We start from the raw sequence: 20217 nt of genomic DNA, 5'->3' as shown, positions 1-20217 counted from the left end.
TGATTAATGTCATAATACAAAGTAAGAGAGGAACAATATATTCAAGTTTCTAGTTAGCCTTTTCTGCAATAAATAACACCAAAAAAATACAACTGTCTTAATCTGCAAAAGAGTTATTTTGTAATTTTCTAGCAGACATGTCATTAGAAACTTTTAAATGAAGAGTAACATTTACTTCTGCCTTGGCATCTGAAAATTCATATTACAGGTAATTCCTTTTAAATTCCGGAAACCGAAAACCTCCTGGATGTCGTCTGCACACGTTAGTTTGTCTGTCATGTTGATTGCCCTTTAGAAAGGTTTACCCTGTAGCTATAGAAAAAAACGGGGGAACTTAAACAAAAATCATTGCAAATGTTAGTCAGTTTTTGGATATTTATTTGAAGGGGAGGTAAATTTAATTCTTATATATGCTGGTAAGGCGGGGAGCTTCAAGAATTACCGGGTCGCCGTCGAACAACGCAGCGCTGTGAACTCCCAGCTGGTGAACAGTTATTGCGAGGAAGGTTGGAATCCTAAAGCGCTCACAATGTAGTCATTAATACAGTTTATAAATTTCATTTTCGCGGACTCAATTAACATGTGGCTTAGCCATTTCGATTTGCCGGGGTCGGAGCTACAGCCGGCGCGCGCCCGCGGCCGGATGGATTTTCCGCGATTTGGGAGTCGCCGACCATTATGCAAGAATTAAAGTTTACCCCTTCACCCAATACCCCACCACCACCTTTATTAAATCCCTCAAACTAACTGACTAACATTTATGCAATGATTTACAATGATTCCCCGGTCTCCGGGGAGGAGGCAGTCACTCCAGACTTTTCAAGCCGCCCGCGCTACCTACCTAATCTACGCTAAAAATCTTCCATTCGGAAATCCGAAAATGTCCGAAATCCGACAAGTGTCTGGTCCCAAGGCTTTCGGTTAAAAGGTTGTGCACCTGTAATACTAATTATAACCTATTTCCAACTCCCTTAATTGAAGATAAAATGCCAAAGAATACTATACCTTCTTTTCCCCACAAAAATGAGTAAAAGCAGAGATGGTTGATACTCAGATACATCCAACCCTGTCGTGGAACCCGACCCTTCCAATAACTGCAAGAATAATAGTTCACCAGCTTTTCCTCTTCTGGCATCCCAAAGAGTTTACGAAATTTCAAAATAGCTTCCTTAAACTTATCTGTGTCATCGTCCTCCTTTATATCGTTATTTTTATTGTATTCTGCAATTATACCCTAAAATCAAAAGGAAATATTAATGGCAAGTTCAATAAATAGTTGTTCTATATTAAAGAATGTACTACAAATTCATGAAATAAGTTGTTTATCTTTTCCCAATATATTTATACATTGAGTGATTATTGCAAATAGATTCAAAAGCACTTATTGCTGGGGTGGGAATCAATATATGTGTCTTTTTACAATACTGGAGAGTTTTTGACAAACAAGATTAGTATTCACTTTTTTACATCAATACACTGTTCTTAATAAAATATCTACCCATCATGTGAAACTTTATAAATAGCAAATATAAATTAGATAACTTCAAGACCGAAAGTCAAAAACTTTTTTCATAACAGACAAATTTTCATCGTTTTCATTTTGGACACTAAAAGTGTGACATTAAAACCTCACATTTAGTCAGGAACATATATTCATAAATAAACTTCATATGGCCCGTCATACATTTACGTTTTGATAATGATCTAGGGAAATATCTTCATCTATACTAGGAGAAAAATACAGTAACATAAAGGTAATACAGTGCAGTAAAGATCCCGTAACGGTCGCTGTGCTTGGGGTCCATTGTCACAACAACCGTTATCGGGGTCGGTACCCTCATCAGTTGAATCACGGAGGCTCCATACCTCCAATGCTTTTCAAAAACCCAACGAGGTATCCTATGGCAGTGGTGAACTTTGGGCGACTTAATAAATTTTTTTAATTTTGCAATTTAAAAACAAAAACATCATGGTGTCAAAAACGCAACGATCGTTTAGGATATATTTCCCGAATTTTAAAATAAAAAAAAAAAAAATGTTGACATAAATTGGTCATTAAAACTAAGAAACTGAGCCAATCTTCAATTTGGCAACAGGATCTCGTTTACTTTTTGTACAGACTAAGTCACTAACTTCATTCCTTCGTGTCAACCGGGAAGCTCCGCAACGACCGTTAGGGAGACATTTTACTTACAAAAAAAATCAGCCCAAATCAAACGTTCTGACGAATCATCGGCCATCGATGTCGTTCAGATCCATAAGGTTATGTACCGTTTAGATCGCACTGGTGAAAATGCTTGTTCGCTGGGACACCAAAACAAACTTTGTTTTAGTGTCCCACGTATTTGTGTATTCTGATACCATTTTCGGAAACTTGCCATCAAAATGCCATATTTTCTTATATTTCTTGTTGATACTATGTTAGTCATGAACCCAATAAAGTACATCAACTTTTTTGAAGGAATTTTAAATTTGAACCTATTTGTCATATTTTTGTGCGCAGTATTGTAAAAAGATACATATAGTTTGCATGCTTAAAAATGTTAGTACAGGGTATATCTATTCTCATTTAAATATAGCTGTATATCTATACTCAGCAAGTTTGTTATATTATTGCTGAGTAGGTAATTTATACGCTCATTTTTATTTTAATATTGTTTTAAAACACCAACCTGTATTTTACCCTTAACAAACGTAGTGATATCATTTTCATTCTCAAAGATTGAAAGTGTTTGTAATAAATTGTGCTCCATCCATTCCCAATGGTCAGTTATTTCCTTTCTTGAGCCACCTAAGGAAAACAATAATAATTGCAAATCTCAAGGTCAATTTCTACTCAAATATCACAAAACAATGTTAATTTGTTAATTTGACATCATAATGATGTCAAGGTAGAAAATATAGATCAAATAACATTTGTATTCATAAAATAGGGCTGTACAAATGAAAATAAGGGCACTGCCAGGCATCAGTTACATATTTTTAATAATTTTTCATAAAAGATCGAGAAGTCCCTTACGAGGAGGATTGTGCATCATGACTAGTTCCAATTCTAATAAATTTCCAACAAAATCAGAAAATGCTGGCGACACTAAAGCAGGCATCTGTGTAAAGAGAAACAGTGATATTTCAGATCTGACAAAGTGTCCTAGACCCTAAACATTAAAGAGTTTATTTTTCCACAAATGCAGCCTGTTTTGAGGGCATCCAATTTTTCTAAATTTGTTTCAGATTTCCAGCTTCTACAGTTTTAATTTTCTATTATTTTTTAATTTCTTTGGTTGATGATTACTGGCATTGATCCAGGAATAAGGTGTGCAGTATCATAAGAGCTATTAATATTCAGTATTAACCATGTGAGCCATACAAAGTGGTATACATACTGATAAACATATTTAGCATAAACCCTACTTTGGTTTATTTATTCTGTAACATTTTGCTCAGTTGTTTTCACATTTTTACTTTGTTTTTTTCTTCTTTGACAAATTGTCTTTAAAAGAAAAAGATCCTGATTTCACAGAAAAAAATAAAAAAACATACAAACCCTGCAAGCCAAAAAGCAGCCAAACAAAATTTATCTTAAGGAGACACAAGAGACTGCAGATGATACCTGGAGCAAAAAAATGGAAACTTCTGAGGGAACCAGCTGGTCAAGCTGCATCCGTGATAAGGAGGAATGAATTGTTGACACTTTAATTAAGGTTTCCCATGAAAACCAAAAAGCAATGGAAGGGAAGAGGAATATATAAGAGGGAATTCCAGTATGGACGGTATTCTGAGAGAAGTGTAATCAGAGGGTGCTCAACAACAAATATCTTAGAAACACAAAATAAATTTAATGAACAATCTTTCAGATTAACTTTACACAAGGAATGTTATTTTGCACCCAAGTGGGGGGGGGGGGGGGGGTCAATTTTCCCCATCTCAACAGAGAATGCCATACTTCGGAGAGCTTGCATGGGATGGAATGTTAAATGTGTTCAAGAAAGTTTTATCAATCAACATGCAGATAGCTCTACTAGAGAAGAGGCAAAACCCAACCTCTTGTTGGGAAACCAGGGCAGGTGACTAAAGTGTTAGTTTACCACACGGATCGGTGCTAGGTTCAATATTTATATTAACGATCTGTAATGGAATGTAGGTGATGCGAGTAAGGTTGTGGGTGAGGCTAAAATTGGTGGTTTAGTGACAATGAAGGTTACCTACGATTACGATTGGATCTTGATCAACTGGGCAAATGGACCGAAGAATGGCAGATGGAGTTTAATCCAGATAAATGCGAGGTGTTTCATCTTGGTAAAACAAGCCAGGGTGGAACTAACACAGTAGATGGCAGGGCTCTGGGTGTTGTAGTACTGAGACCAGGAGTACAGGCACAATGAATGTGGCGACACAGGTGGAAAGGATGGTGAAGGAGGCATTTAGCATGCTCTACAAGACATGGATTACGATTGGATCCATGCCTTCATCGGTCAGGATGTTGGGGGCAAGAGTCGAGATGTAAAATGAGGACTGGGGTAAGGTGTTGGTAAGGCCATATTTGTAGAAATATTCCGCTCTCCCTGATTTAGGAATGGTGTCACTAAGCTGGAAAGAGTGCCAAACACGATTAGTGGGGATGTTGTTAGGTCTGAAGCATCTGTTACAAGGAGAGGATTGTTAGCTGGGGGCATTTAATGCTGCAGCGTATGACACTGAGGGCTATCTAAATAAGTTTATTGTCCAAGTATTCACATACAAGAAATTTGCCTTGGTGCTCAGCCTGCAAGTGACAACATGACATACAGTGACAGTTAGGAATGACACAAAACATTAAACATTTTTGTTTTATTAATGTCACAATGGGTACAATTGTAACATTAATAAAACACAGAATGATGCATGAATAGGAAAGGTTTGGAGGGATATGGACCAGGTGCACACAAGCGGGAGTAGCTCAGTTGAACAATTAGTCGGCATGGAAGAGTTGGGCCAAACCCCCCATATCCTCATTGTCCTCCAAAACAGTCAATAAACTAGAGCCCATTTCTGTGATCAAGATTTTGGTCATTACTCCCAAAATTTTAGTCCCTTGTCTCCTAATGAATCTGAGGTCGTCAAGTCAAGAGTCAAGAGAGTTTATTGTCCTGAAACACAATTGTTGATTATTTAATTTAATTTTACCGCTATCAAATATCTTTTCTAGTCTAACTGTAATAGCTAATTTACAGCATTTTGCATTTCTCATTCCCTCCTATGGATGAATGAGAACTCAGACTAGAGACCAGACTAGGACAGAAAGAACTTGCATTGCTCCACCATTCGATTAGATCAAGGCTCATGCGCTTCCAAACCATGTTCCCATCTGATCCTCAAATGTTCAGATTTCCAAAGTTTCCAAAAAGCAATTGAACTCAATTTTGAATAAATTCCATGAATGAGCAGTCCCAAGTAACAATCCCCTTGGTTCTAGCCTTTCAACCTGAGGAAAACAGGTCTCAAGATCTATCCTGGCAATCCTCCATTTTTCTTGTGCCTCAATATCACTCTGTTGCTACACTCTAATGAGTTAGGATTATTTTTTATTTAATCTCCCATCATATGATAAACCCTCCATCCCAGAGATTAATCTCCTGAATCTATGTTGCACCAACTCTAAGGCCACTATATCTTTCATTGGTTATGAAAAACAAAATCAGCACTTTACTTCAAAGGAGGATTTACCAAACTATATTCAATTTTAGGAAGACCTATTTACTCTGGTAATCTAACCAGCCTTCAACAAATGTCAACATGCCATTTGCCTTCCTAATTACTTGCTGTTCCAGCACGGATGATGTTAAGAACCAGCACACCAACCTCTGTACAATTCACATTCTCTCACATTATACTTCATTGCCACCTCCTTGCCACTTGATTAACCAGTCTATGCACTTTGCTCCTCTAAATTTATTATCTCGTCTCTAATTTTAATGTTATAAGTCAACTTGAATATTTTGTTCATGTGCTCAAAATATACTTTACTTCAATACTGTACTGAATTCAATCTAGAATCCTTAGAGGTTAAAGCTTTTTCCGGAGATATTTTGTGCTAATGTATTACATTATGATGCTTTTTATAGAATACCCGTGATATATGCCCTACCTTCGTAGGAAAAGCTTTGATCAAAAATAATATCGTTCTCTCCATGGCTTAGAAAATTTTGATTTTCTTAAAAATTAAATTTGCTAAATTACACAAAAATGCCCTTGTAATTCTAAAACTTACCACATGCAATTGTCCAGTATACAAGCGATTCAGGAGTCTGGTAAAGGATTCTATATGGTGCAACTCTAGCACTGGAGTCCAATACAACATCAAGTGTCCCCACGAGCAGCCCTGCATTTGAAGTTCCAAAGCAAATTTACAATTAAATGACTAGAAACAATTCCTGCAATAACCTAACAAAAACAAATCATTCCTTTTTATATATATAGATATATATATATATATCTATATCTATATACACACACACAGACTAGATCAATTAAATGTCCTAACTGTGAAAAGAAAATGTTATAATTTAGAAATGATCCACAACTGTAAAATCTCAACTGTTTAGAAATAGAGGCACAGGGGACTGAAGATGTTGGAATATAAAGCAAAAACAAAAGGAGAGTTGCTGGAGGAACTCAACAGGTCAGGCAGCATCAGTGGAAGGAAATGGATTGTCAATATTTTAGGTTAAGGTTAAGACCCTTCATCTCATCAGAGTAAAGATGTTGAGATAAAAAAATTATGGGGGGTTTTTTAAAAACCTTTTGAGATCTGAAATGCAAAAAATGCTACCGCATAAGAAGTGAAAAATGCCCTTAAGGTTTTTATACAAATATTGTTGGACAAAATAGTATAATTGATACCTGCAAATAAATTGAATACCACTGGCATGCAATTACACCTTCAAATAATTTTCCTCAAGACAAAAAATAATTCCCAAATTTGCAATATTTCAATGACCAGAAGGGAAATATAATGAGGCATCTACTAGTGGTCACAGAAAAATGTAAAATAATGATCAGTTTACATTTAGGAACTATTCAAAAATATATTACAAGCATTTTCCACCTTAAGGTTATGTACTCCTTGCTTGTGCAGACAATAACAAATCCTGCAGATTTTAACAATTCCTTTTACAGGTCCAACACAGATTTTCCAGAAACTGGTGGTCCGGCACCTCCTTTAATCTGGACAAAACTAGGAGAGCGCACTTGAAATCACCTCTGGGAGTTTCCCCAAAAATGTGGCACCAAGGCTGGGTGAGGCGGACAGTGTTGACCTTATCAGGACTTCCACGCCGATCGACGGGTCAAATTTGTCTCCACGTCATCTTTCGGCCTTTGTTCTTAGCTCTTCCTCTCCCCCATCTGGCCGTTATTCCCTTAATTACCTGGTTCCACCCATCATCTGCCCACCCCTCCTTCTCACCTCTTTATACTGGCCTCTCAATGTTGATGTTGAATCTCAATTTAATATAATAATCCCCTTGCTTCCACACATGCTGCTTAACCTGCTGAGTTATGACAGAAGTTTATTTTTTATTTGAAATCTCTCTTACAAAAGTTTCACAATTAATTCAGTTCATGTATCCAGGTTCCCTTAAAGCTGAATTAGTTACGTTTTAGAGTACAACTTATCACTGGTCAGTTCTGGTCATCCCATTACAGGAAGGACGTGGAGGGTTTAGAAAGAGTGCAGAGGTTTACCAGAATTATGCCTGGATTAGGGAATACAAACTACAGGGAGAGCTTGGACAGACTTAAATTATTTTCTCTGGAATGCCGGAGGTTGAGGGAAGACCCGATAGAAGTATATAAAATTATGAGGCAAAGATAGGATATACAATAAGAACCATTTTCCTAGGATGGAAAATATTTAAAATTCTAGAGATCATAGCTTCAACAGAGGGGCAAAGTTTACAGGGGATGTGTGGGGCAAGATTAAAAAATAAATAAACACAGAGGGTGTTGAGTGCCTGGAATGTACGGACAGGGTGGTGGGGGAAACTGGATTCAATAGTGGCATTTAAGAGATTTTTGGGTTGGCACATGGATATGCAGGGAATGGAGGGCTACGGATTACGTGCAGACAGATAAGAGTTGGTCTCGGTATAGACGTTGTGGGTTGAACAGCTTGTTCTCGTGTTGTATTGTTCTATGTTCCATGTTATACATGTTCATTGGAACAAAATGTACTTGTGGTACCATTTCACAGGTGTTTAGATAGTCTATGAAAATATTTGAATTGTAGCCTTATTTTCTTTGATAAAATATGAATTTATTGCATTAAGGTTTAAACTCAACTCACAACTATTCATGGTTGCACCTCATATTCTACTTAGATCGCTTCTAACCTAATGGTATAAACATTGAATTCTCCAATTTTAGGTAACAAACAATTCCCCTTTCTTATATTTTGTTTCTTTCTTTTTTGCCCCCCTCTTCTTTGTGCCCCACTTGGACTGGCAGCCATTTCTCCCCCACCGCCTAGATTCCTTCCTCGGGCTTCATTGTGCACCTCTTCTATCCTTCTCACACTTTGCCTTTTCATCTTTGGCATTTGTCCAGCTATCAGCCTAACCCCCTCCCCCCCAATCTGTATTCATCATTCACTCACCGCCTGGCTCTGTCCTGCCCCACCGCTTCCAGCTTTCTTCCCCTCCTCCTACCACAGTCATAGTGAAGAAGGGTCTTAACCTGAAACCACCTATCCATGTTCTCCAGAAATGCTGCCTGACCCACTGAGTTGTTCCAGCACTTTGTGACTTTTTCCCCCCTACAACGGTTCATACTTTTTGAAAGTTTTAACAAATTTATACTGGACACTGCCAGAGGAAATACACCATTTTAAATAAGACTGTCACTGTGGCAGAACTGTAGCTAAATGTACTAAATGCTAAATGACTAAATAATAGCAGATTCAAAGTTATTACATAAAGGCATGTATAGGGAGAACATCCTTCAGAAAAAAAAAAAAAATCCAAGACAGACGTGAAGCTCACCGTTTGAGCTGTTTTTACAAAATGTTAAATGGTCAGCTCGACATAGATTACAAGACCTACACCAGACCCAAACCAATTAGGAGCAGACGAGGGCATTCGATCCAATTTGCGATTCCAGCTACCAAGACAGATGTGTACAGCAATTCATTCTTCCCCCACACAATTAAAGCATGGAATAATCTCCACCCTACTATAGTTACCCAACCAGATGCAACTAAATTTAAGGTAGCTCTTTCTTCCCAATAACCCCTTCTGGCTTAAGTCCTCCCTCCACCACCTCCAGTTTAAATTCAATTTGGTATATTTTGGAGGACCAAGAAACCAAGAACCAAGAATTGTATATCCTGTTCCAATTGTCTTTGCCTTAAAACTATGTTTACATGGAAATGTCATTTTGGCGAATTCCCAACTTTGTAGAACATGACCAGTGTTTAAATGTATGAGAAATGTGTCCATCGGTCTATAACTGACATTAAGCTAATTGTATAATTAAATTAAGAATTCTAAATATATTTTTTGCAATTACAAAACCATAATGTAGCTGGATATATAAATAACCTACTACATTCCTTGCACAATAAATTTTAAGCTACAAACTTAACAGCCCCAATACATTAAAGCATCTAAGCCACTTAAATATATTTTGTCTTTCACTTCCTTCATATTCATATATTACTATTGGTCATACTATAGTACAGTGGTGTTGCATCAAAGATGACTCAATTATTTGGACTAGAAATTACTACAGAGGCTCATTGGATCACATATAAATTTAAAATGTAACCACTGTTTTTGATGTACTAATGCAATATTTATCAACAAGATAAACAACAAATCACCAACACCAAACTGGCCATTGCAAAGAATAGAATGTTGGCCTTCATAACAAGAGGATTCCAGTATAGGAGTAAAGAGGTTCTTCTGCAGTTGTATAGGGCTCTGGTGAGACCACATCTAGAGTATTGTGTACAGTTTTGGTCTCCTTATTTGAGGAAGGACATTCTTGTGATTGAGGCAGTGCAGCGTAGGTTCACGAGATTGATCCCTGGGATGGCGGGACTGTCATACGAGGAAAGATTGAAAAGACTTGGCTTGTATTCACTGGAGTTTAGAAGGATGAGTGGATATCTTATAGAAACATATACAATTATAAAAGGACTGGACAAGCTAGATGCAGGAAAAATGTTCCCAATGTTGGGCGAGTCCAGAACCAGGGGCCACAGTCTTGGAATAACGGGTAGGTCATTTAAGACTGAGGTGAGAAAAAACTTTTTCACCAAGAGAGTTGTGAATTTATGGAATTCCCTGCCACAGAGGGCAGTGGAGACCAAGTCACTGGATGGATTTAAGAGAGAGTTAGATAGAGCTCTAGGGGCTAGTGGAGTCAAGGGATATGGGGAGAAGGCAGGCACGGGTTATTGATAGGGGACGATCAGCCATGATCACAATGAATGGCGGTGCTGGCTCGAAGGGCCGAAGGGCCGAATGGCCTCCTCCTCCACCTATTTTCTATGAATAGGCAATGCACATAATTAATACCAAGTTGCCAGAATATCCAGAAGCATACATTCAGCACAAAAATATTTCAATCTGCAATATGGATAACCTGTTGTAAAATCTAAACTGTGTGAATAAACAATAAACAAGCGCTTCTTGATTTTGTGTTTTTCTTTTATTGGATTAAATTTAGTTCCCAACTTAGAGTCAGTGACGCATCCTAGGGGAAGATTGAGGTTTATGTTGGAGCAAGAGATAACATTTATTTGAAGAGAAAATGATATGTTACATTACAATTTATTGCAAAATAACTCAAATATACAGTAGAAAAGTGTTAGCTGCTTCACATAAACAAATAAAACCATAGAGATTATTCAATTTACTGGCCATTTTCAGGTTTACATATACTTCAGTGATGAAAACAGACGTGGCATAGAGCATCTCCATCGATTTACAATGGAACTGTCATTTTAGCAGTTGATCTAAAGCTGTCTGTCTCCATTTGTAAACAATCTGTAAAATTGTCCATATAACTTTTTGAAGCAAGGTGAATGTTGAAAAATTTTAGTCCTATTATTAGCATTTCTTTATTGTGGAAAAAATTGAAAGAATTTTGTCTTGCCTATATTGTCATTGAAATAGCTTTCCTTGCAAGTATTAAAAAATATCTGGAGCAGCAGAGTTTTAATCACCAACAAGCAATGTTTCTAAACAAATCTCCACAGAAGTATTTATGCTTTATAATTATTTATGTGAGAAGACATCAATTAATATTTTAGATATGTCTTTCTCTAATTTATTGACCTATCTCTTTCCATGATGCTATGGTAATATACTGGCATGGGCAGTAGGTAGTCAACTAAAAGGTAACAGAATTGGGTTGAATGAAGCATTAAATTCCCCCACCTGCCATATTATCTGTTAGATAAGAGATTGATAGATAACGAGAGAGAGAGAGAGAAGGTACACAAAAATGCTGGAGAAACTCAGCGGGTGCAGCAGCATCTATGGAGCGAAGGAAATATGTAACGTTTCGGGCCAAAACCCTTCTTCAGACTGATAGGGGGTGGCGGGGAGAAGGAAGGAGAAAGGAGGAGGAGGAGCCCGAGGGCTGGGGGATGGGAGGAGACAGCTCGAGGCCTAAGGAAGTGGAGGAGACAGCAAGGCCTAACAAAATTGGGAGAATTCAATGTTCATGCCTGCCGGATGCAGGCTCCTCAAGCGGAATATGAGGTGCTGTTCCTCCAATTTCCTGTGTTGCTCACTCTGGCAATGGAGGAGACCCAGGACAGAGAGGTCGGATTGGGAATGGGAGGGGGAGTTGAAGTGCTGAGCCACCGGGAGGTCAGGTAGGTTCTTGCGGACCGAGCGGAGGTGTTCGGTGAAACGATCGCCCAACCTCCACTTAGTCTCACCGATGTAGATCAGCTGACATCTAGAGCAGCGGATGCAGTAGATGAGGTTGGAGGAGATACAGGTGAACCTCTGTCGCACCTGGAACGACTGCTTGGGTCCTTGAATGGAGTCGAGGGGGGAGGGGGGGGGGGGGGGGGGGGGGGGGGGGGGGGGGGGGGGGGGGGGGGGGGGGGGGGGGGGGGGGGGGGGGGGGGGGGGGGGGGGGGGGGGGGGGGGGGGGGGGGGGGGGGGGGGGGGGGAGGTGGGACAGGTTTGCATTTGTTGCAGTTGCAACGGAAAGTGCCCGGGGAGGGGGTGGTACGGGAGGTTGGGCGATCGTTTCGCCGAATACTTCCGCTCGGTCCGCAAGAACCTACCTGACCTCCCATTGGCTCAGCACTTCAACTCCCCCTCCCATTCCCAATCCGACCTCTCTGTCCTAGGTCTCCTCCACGGCCAGAGTGAGCAACACAGCAAATTGGAGGAACAGCACTTCATATTCCGCTTGGGGAGCCTGCATCCGGCGGGCATGAACATTGAATTCTCCCAATTTTGTTAGCCCTTGCTGTCTCCTCCCCTTCCTGCCCTCGAACTGTCTCCTCCCATTCTCCCAGCCCTCGGGCTCCTCCTCCTCCTCCCTGCCACCCCCTATCAGTCTGAAGAAGGGTTTTGGCCCGAAACGTTACCTATTTCCTTCGCTCCATAGATGCTGCTGCACCTGCTGAGTTTCTCCAGCATTTTTGTGTACCTTTGATTTTCCAGCATCTGCAGTTCCAGAAAGCGCGAGAGAGGGAGGAGATAGGCACTTTCAAATGTTTCTTTCCAAACCATAGCTTTCCCCCTACCAATGTTAACAAAGCTCTTGACTATATTTCATTAATCTCCAACACTTCTGCTCTCACTCTCCTCTGGATGGAACAAGGATAAAACACCCTTGTTCCTCACCTTCTATCCACCAGCCTCTGTATTCAATAGATAATTTTTTTACAATCTTCACCATCTACAAAGAGATTCCACCATCAGATGCACCCCCCTTCAACATTTCCCTTCAAGGCTCCCTGATTCATTTTTCAAACAACCCCACCATACAACACTTTTCCTTGCAACTGCAGGTCATAGTCATACAGTATGGAAACAGGCCCTTCAGCCCAACTTGCCCACATGACCAACACTAGTTCCACCTGCCTGCATTTGGCCCATATCCCCCTAAACCTATCCTATCCATGTACCTGTCTAAATGTTTCTTAAGCATTGCAATAGTATCTGCCTCAGCTACCTCCTCCGGCAGCACCTTCCATACACCTTCTACCCTTTGTGTAAAAACCTTAAACCCATGCCCTATGCTTCTTGTACTCTGGGCAAAAGACACTGTGCATTTTCCCAATTGTTCTCTCATGATTTTGTACACCTCCATAAGGACGCATCTCATCCTCCTGCACTCCAAGGAATAAAGTTCTAGCCTGCTCAACCTCTCCCTGTAGCTCAGGCCCTCAAGTCCTGGCAACATCCTTGTAAATCTTCTCTGAAACCCTTTGCACCGTGACAATGTCTTCCCTAGAACATGGTGACCAAAACAGGGAAAGCGGCACTTGTTCTTTCACTTCCTTTCTTCCCACCCTGTAATAACCCAAACATTATTTCCAAGTAAGCAGCAATTTAATCGCATTTCACCCTGTGTACGGCATTCTGTGTTCGCCACGTGGTCTCCTCTGCACAGGAGAAACCAACCACAGGTTGTGTGACCGCACCAGTGTTGAATCCACAAAGGCAACCCCAAGCTTCCTGTCGCCTGCCACTTTAATTCTCATTCCCACTGACTTATTGGTCTGTGGCCCCTTGCAGAGTTACATTGAAGCCCATCATAAAATTGATGAACAGCCCCTCATCTTCCATCTAATAACACTGCAGTCTTATGGAGTCATTATTGAATTCCACAACTTCAGGAGACTTGATTTCATTTCTACATCTGTTATCTACAGTGACATAGCTTGTTCTTCTTTCCTCCTTTTTTCCCCCTGGAAGTGCAGGCATGCCTAGCCTAATCTGCCCGCCATCAGTCAGAAGAAGGGTTTTGGCCCGAAACATTGCCCATTTCCGTCGCTCCATAGATGCTGCTGCACCCGCTGAGCTTCTCCAGCACTTTTGTCTGCCCGGCACAACCTCCTGCATTGGAAGATCCTGTAATCAATGTAAACCAAGATCCGCCAAAAAAACATTTTTATCAAATGCAAAAACTACAATAAATGTCAACAGGGGGTATATTTACATGTTGTAATAAATGTTGAAAAACATTAACACAAGAGAAAATTTCCAGCAGTTACAATGCACTGGCCTGTAAACCAAACACAAGATATTTAACAAAGGTATTGGTTAGATATTTTTCACTGGATTGAACTCAGCTAATGGGATATAATAAGAGAAAACCACAAGTCAATTCTTAAAACTCTATTAAAACTCGTGATTTTTAAATGTCCAGTAAAATTCAAAATAGAGGCTACGGTATTTCACGGGGGGAAAAGACACAAACGGGGTGTTATGTAGTGTAATTAGATAACAGAATTGATAGGTTATATCGCAAGGACTAAACTGCTCTTAGTTATGTGACTGACCTACGGTAAACCGATCTCAACTGACAGATGCTGAATTGACAGATTTTATACAAATCTGAGGAACCAAGTCTACACCTGAAATACACCCGCAATCACTATTAATATTTTAACTTAAAATCACTCTCGTACCCACACAGTGGTAAAAATGTTGCCTCGGGGGTGGGGGTAATCTATGCTTGTAAACATAATGCGGGCAATGGATATTACACGCAGAATCAATTATCAATTAGCAGAAATTAATGTTTACCCGCGCTGCAACCCAATGCACACAAATGTTGTTGAAGAAGGAACTGCAGATGCTGGAAAATCGAAGGAAGACAACAATGCTGGAGAAACTCAGCGGGTGCAGCAGCAGCTATGGAGCGAAGGAAATAAATAGGCAACGTTTCGGGCGGAAACCCCTTCTTCAGACTTCTTGTTCAGCACACAAATGTTGGCCGTGCCGTGTTGTGCCACCACATGTGGGACATGTTTGCATGTCCTCCCCCCGTGTGTGGCCGCGGGGCAAGGTCGCATTATTACACCGGGTTGACTTGACTTGACTTACCCGCCAGCCCGCCTCTGCCGCCGCCGCCGCCGCCACCACCGCCACCTTCCCCGTGTCCTTTCCTCCTCTGCAGCACGAAGTACGGGTTGGCTCTCTCCGTCACCCACAGCGCGTTGGCCAGCAGCACCTCTTCGGGCTTGACCCACATAGCTGACAGCAATCCGACAATATATATATGTATGAAGCAGGAGGGAAAGCGAGGGGCAGGATAAATCTCAGCAGCCGAGCTGCGACTGCGGCGACATCACCGGGAGACGAGGGGTCGGGGTCGGGTCACTCCCCTCAACACCCAGTCTATATGGACGTCCCAATCGCTCGGCCACACTCTCCCACCACGTCCGTTGTCTTTTCCCAATGAAAACCGGGATGTGTTAACGACGGGGGATGTTGTCGACGGGCGACATGGATGATTCAAAACAACAAACCACCGAGAGCCCGATTCAGCGCGAGCGAGCGGGCGACGGAGCGAGCGACGGCTACGTCATCACGCACAAAGATCCGCTACAAGATCTTTGCTCACGCAGGCTCGAGCGAGCAACCGTATTCGAACTCCGCGGTCGTTCAAAAAATAGAATTCCGGAGACGTCAGCGGCGCGAGGCGGGAGGGGGGGGAGGGAGGCGTCCGTTCCTGTTGATGCAGCGGCCGGAGCGGGACGGACAGCGTCTGACAGCGGCGGCTCGGACATCGGACATCGGGCACCGTCAGCTCACGCCGGCAACAAGCAAGTAACGCCCCCCCCCCCCCCCCCCACACACACACACACACACCCCCCCTCTCACCGGGCATCACGTCTTACATCAGCTACCTGGGCTATTGTTCTGGAGCAACTCACTTTGCGTCCATCTTCTTGCTTTCCTGCTCCTCCAAAATATTCCAAATGGAATTTAAACTGTGGAGGTGGTGAAGGGAGGGATTAAGCCAGAAAGGGTTATTGGGAAGAATGAAGCTACTTTAAATTTAGTTGCATCTGGTTGGGTAACTGGTCAAGTCAAGTTTATTTGTCACATACACACATACGAGATGTGCAGTGAAATGAAAGTGACAATGCTCGCGGAAAAGACAAACAACCAAACAAACTATAAACACAATCATAACACACATATACCTTTACATAATAAATAATGGAAGGAAAAAGGTTCAGTAGTGTTAGTCCCTGGTGAGATAGGTGTTTACAGTCCGAATGGCCTCTGGGAAGAAACTCCTTCTCAACCTCTCCGTTCTCACCGCATGGCAACGGAGGCGTTTGCCTGACCGTAGCAGCTGGAACAGTCCGTTGCAGGGGTGGAAGAGGTCTCTCATGATATTGTTGGCTCTGGAGTTGCACCTCCTGTTGTATAGTTCCTGCAGGGGGGTGAGTGAAGTTCCCATAGTGCGTTCGGCCGAACGCACTACTCTCTGCAGAGCCTTCTTGTCCTTGGCAGAGCAATTCCCAAACCAGATGGTAATGTTCCCGGACAAGATGCTTTCCACCGCCGCTGCGTAGAAGCACTGGAGGATCCTCGGAGACACTCTGAATTTCCTCAATTGCCTGAGGTGGTAAAGGCGCTGCCTTGCCTTACTCACGAGTGCTGAGGCGTGTGATGCCCATGTCATCACACGCCTCAGTTGGGTGGAGATTATTCCATGCTTTAATTGTGCGGGGGAAGAACGAATTGCTGTACACATCTGTCTTGGTAGCTGGGATACATCTTCGATGTAAACCAAAGATCATAGAGAGCGGAGCTGTGATCTTTGGTGTAAACCAGCATCTGCAGTTCGTTCCTTCCTTCCTTCCTACATACACACTGTTTGTTCTGGGGTTTCGGGGTGAATGTCGCAGGACGCAGGTGTGTGTATTTAAACCCCCTCCTCCCCGCCCCAGAAAGGGAAAACAACGACCACACCACCGCGAACGTGGAGATTTAGCAATGTTACAAAATTTTGAGATTTAAATATCAAGTCTGCAATTTATCCCATCAGATAAAGCATAAAAAGAAGTTTAATTTGACATCTAATTTAACATCTTCAGTATTAAAAATATTATGGCCATTTTCATACTTTCATTTTCATAGCACCTTGTTTTGCTTTTCCATTGACTTAACACAAAAGCTGTGATCGAGGACAGTCAAAAGCCCATAACTTTCTTAAAAATTAAGAGAACTGAATGAAATTTTCAGTTATTTTGGATTGAAGCATTCTGAAACAAATATGAAACAATCTTACTTGGATGACCTGAAATTAAAGCATATAGTACCTAATTGTAGCTAATTACAAAATTCAATTACTTCTGGAAATGCCAAGGCATCTGGTCCAGGTTGGAACCCAATAAAATGCAACTGGATGGCGAATAAAAGCTGCTGGATTAACGTGAGAGGGTTGTCCCTTGTTGCTTTTTGAGGATCAGAGTACAAAAATAAGCTGCAGAATCCTTTCCTCGTGAACAGGAATCTTGGCAGAGCCTTGACAATGTTTTTTAATAGCAAGAAGCAAATCTCACCTTCCATGTTCATTTCATTTATTGAAGCAGAAATATTTGGGATTAACCAGCAATATAATTGACAAATTGTTGGCCAATAACCAAAAATTAAATCGCCGGGACCGATTCAATGCTAGCCCTAAAGGTCAATAACCAATATCTCAAAAGCTGAAAATAGGACATCTTGAAAGATCTTTCAGTTGCTGTAACCAATCACCTTTTAATCTGGTGTTATACATGATCAAATTAGAAAGGGCAAATTGATTATTTGTTTTTGTAGCTGCATTTTCTTATAATACCCTGTAGTTGGTATGATTTTTTCTGAATAAAGGTATATTTTTACATCGTGAATCAACTGTACGAAGAAAATAAGCTGAAGCTCTGCCCCAAAAAGAGCATGTCAAACTCAAGTTGTGGAGAACCCAGTATATAATTCAACATAGCTATTGCATATATGATTGGCAACTAGACTGATTTAACTGACACTTGTTTTTTGTTCATTCCCACTCTACATAGGATGTATATACTCTACATACAGCACCATAATGAAAATGTCACTTTTCAAAATAATTTAGTTGTTTTCCCATTAAATGATAGAAAAGATTTCTCAAGTGTACCATTTAACCAAACCGACTCTCGCTCAATTGTAAACAAACAATTGAAAGGCGATTTAAATGTTGGGTTTACAGTTGTTCTACACATTTCCCAGATAATAATCAGTTTATTAACTATGGTAGGCCCACACAAGATGACATTAGGCAGTTTTGTTTTCATAAACAGGTTTGAACATTTTAAATGAGAGATTATCTTTTATAAAAGAAGGCACGGTAAAAATCCAGTCCAACTGTAGAAAGGCTGTGATTGGCAGACAACTGCTGCATACTATGGAATGAAATCATCCTTTTGAATTTATGATTCTCCTGGCTGAATATGTGTAGTTTATTTCTGTATGAATAGGAATTGCAGAAGTCTTGCATCATTATCCATATTCTACATGTTTGGTCTTGAATGGAATAAATCAGTGAAAGGGTAAACAATGTTAGTGTGCTACTATTATAGATTTGCAACACACAAAATATCTTATCAGGGAAGTCATTAACACGCTTCTGGTTTCAGCTTTTGTGAGATCAGTATCAATTAGTTTGTATAGAGATAAGGAAATTGTGATTTTGGTTGCTTTATGTTTTTCCCTTGCTATTACGCCAATGCAGTATAGCATTCAAAGAGGACGGAAAATCTACTTATAATCATAATCCTTTGTAAGATGCAATAATCTTACTTTGTGAGATTCATTCCACATTTTCAAGTAAACATTGGAATTGGTGAAAAATCTCTCGGATCTTTTCAGGGAAAGCATAGAGATGACAATTTATGTGAGCGATGCTGCTTTCCATTTAGCACTAAGCATTCTCAGATGTAGCACAACGATATGCAAAATAAAGCACTCTCTACTTTTCCTCAATAATGTGACCTAGCCAAAAATACAAAACTTAACATGAATTACTGTACAATTTCTATACTTCATGATGAAATAGGAGACCATTACAGCCCTTCTGTGCTAGCTCACAGAGCAATCCTGATCCCACACAAATTCTGCATATAATCTTTTCTTCCCACATCCATATAATAATAATATAACCATATAACAATTACAGCACGGAAACAGGCCATCTCGACCCTTCTAGTCCGTGCCGAACACATAATCTCCCCTAGTCCCATATACCTGCGCTAAGACCATAACCCTCCATTCCCTTCCCATCCATATAACTATCCAATTCATTTTTAAATGATAAAAACGAACCTGCCTCCACCACCTTCACTGGAAGCTCATTCCACACAGCTACCACTCTCTGAGTAAAGAAGTTCCCCCTCATGTTACCCCTAAACTTCAGTCCCTTAATTCTCAAGTCATGTCCCATTGTTTGAATCTTCCCTACTCTCAGTGGGAAAAGCTTTTCAACGTCAACTCTGTCTATCCCTCTCGTGAAGCCATTCCAGATAGAATCGTAATGTTCATCCCCATCAACTGCCCTCAGATTTTACCACTCACCTACATACTTGGGGGAATTTACAGCAATCCGTTGACCTACCAATCCACACATCTTTGGGATCACTCTCACTCTCTTTTCATTCCAAGTATTGGTTCGTAATAAAATTGTGTATTCATACTCTTGATATAAATGAGAGAAATAACTTTGGTTCACAGTGATGATCAAATCCTGCCATGTGAAATAGCTGGAATATTATTGTTCTGAATCCTCTTTGGACGTTCATGCTTTTAGTTTGGCATCTGAAGGATGGTTTCTTGGATGGTATGTTAACGGACTGCTGTCAAGTAGAGGATTGCATAACCATATCTTATTCCCCAGAACAAGAATAACAGAAGAAAATCAAAGATGTAATTTCAGGAAGCTTAAAGAGAACAGAAACCCCCATGGTCTTGGGCCCTACACACTGCCAAGAAAGCCTAAGGAATTAATTGCTAGTAATGCAGAAATGCTTCTAATTTAATGAAATTGAAATTTGTTTCCCCATATCTTAGCACGGAAATGGCTGTATTTTATTGGCAACAATTACATGTAATTAACTTTTCTTCCCATAGCAAACTTTCAGTCCTTTGCCTCCTCTGTTGCCAGAGTGATAGCACACTCAAAGTGACCAAACAGCACATCATATTCCATTTGGGTTGCTTTCAA

At 40.7% G+C, this 20217-nt stretch overlaps 1 protein-coding gene across 1 annotated transcript in view; it reads right to left on the bottom strand.

Moving 5' to 3' along the window:
* tbc1d9 (TBC1 domain family, member 9 (with GRAM domain)) overlaps positions 1–15666 on the bottom strand; it is a 47966-nt gene extending 32300 nt beyond the window's left edge. The window contains exons 1-4 of the mRNA XM_055647841.1: positions 15066–15666; positions 6248–6358; positions 2673–2791; positions 1006–1234 (exon numbers count right to left, since the gene is read on the bottom strand). Of these exons, the coding sequence (XP_055503816.1) occupies positions 1006–1234; positions 2673–2791; positions 6248–6358; positions 15066–15213 (607 nt within the window). The 5' untranslated portion in view covers positions 15214–15666. The remainder of the gene's footprint in view (positions 1–1005; positions 1235–2672; positions 2792–6247; positions 6359–15065) is intronic.
* Positions 15667–20217: the final 4551 nt, after the last annotated feature.

This window comes from Leucoraja erinacea, chromosome 1, assembly GCF_028641065.1.
Source record: "Leucoraja erinacea ecotype New England chromosome 1, Leri_hhj_1, whole genome shotgun sequence".
Lineage (NCBI taxonomy): Eukaryota > Metazoa > Chordata > Chondrichthyes > Rajiformes > Rajidae > Leucoraja > Leucoraja erinaceus.
The sequence above is the reverse complement of the archived record's forward strand: the minus strand, read 5'-3'. Positions and strand labels throughout refer to the sequence as shown.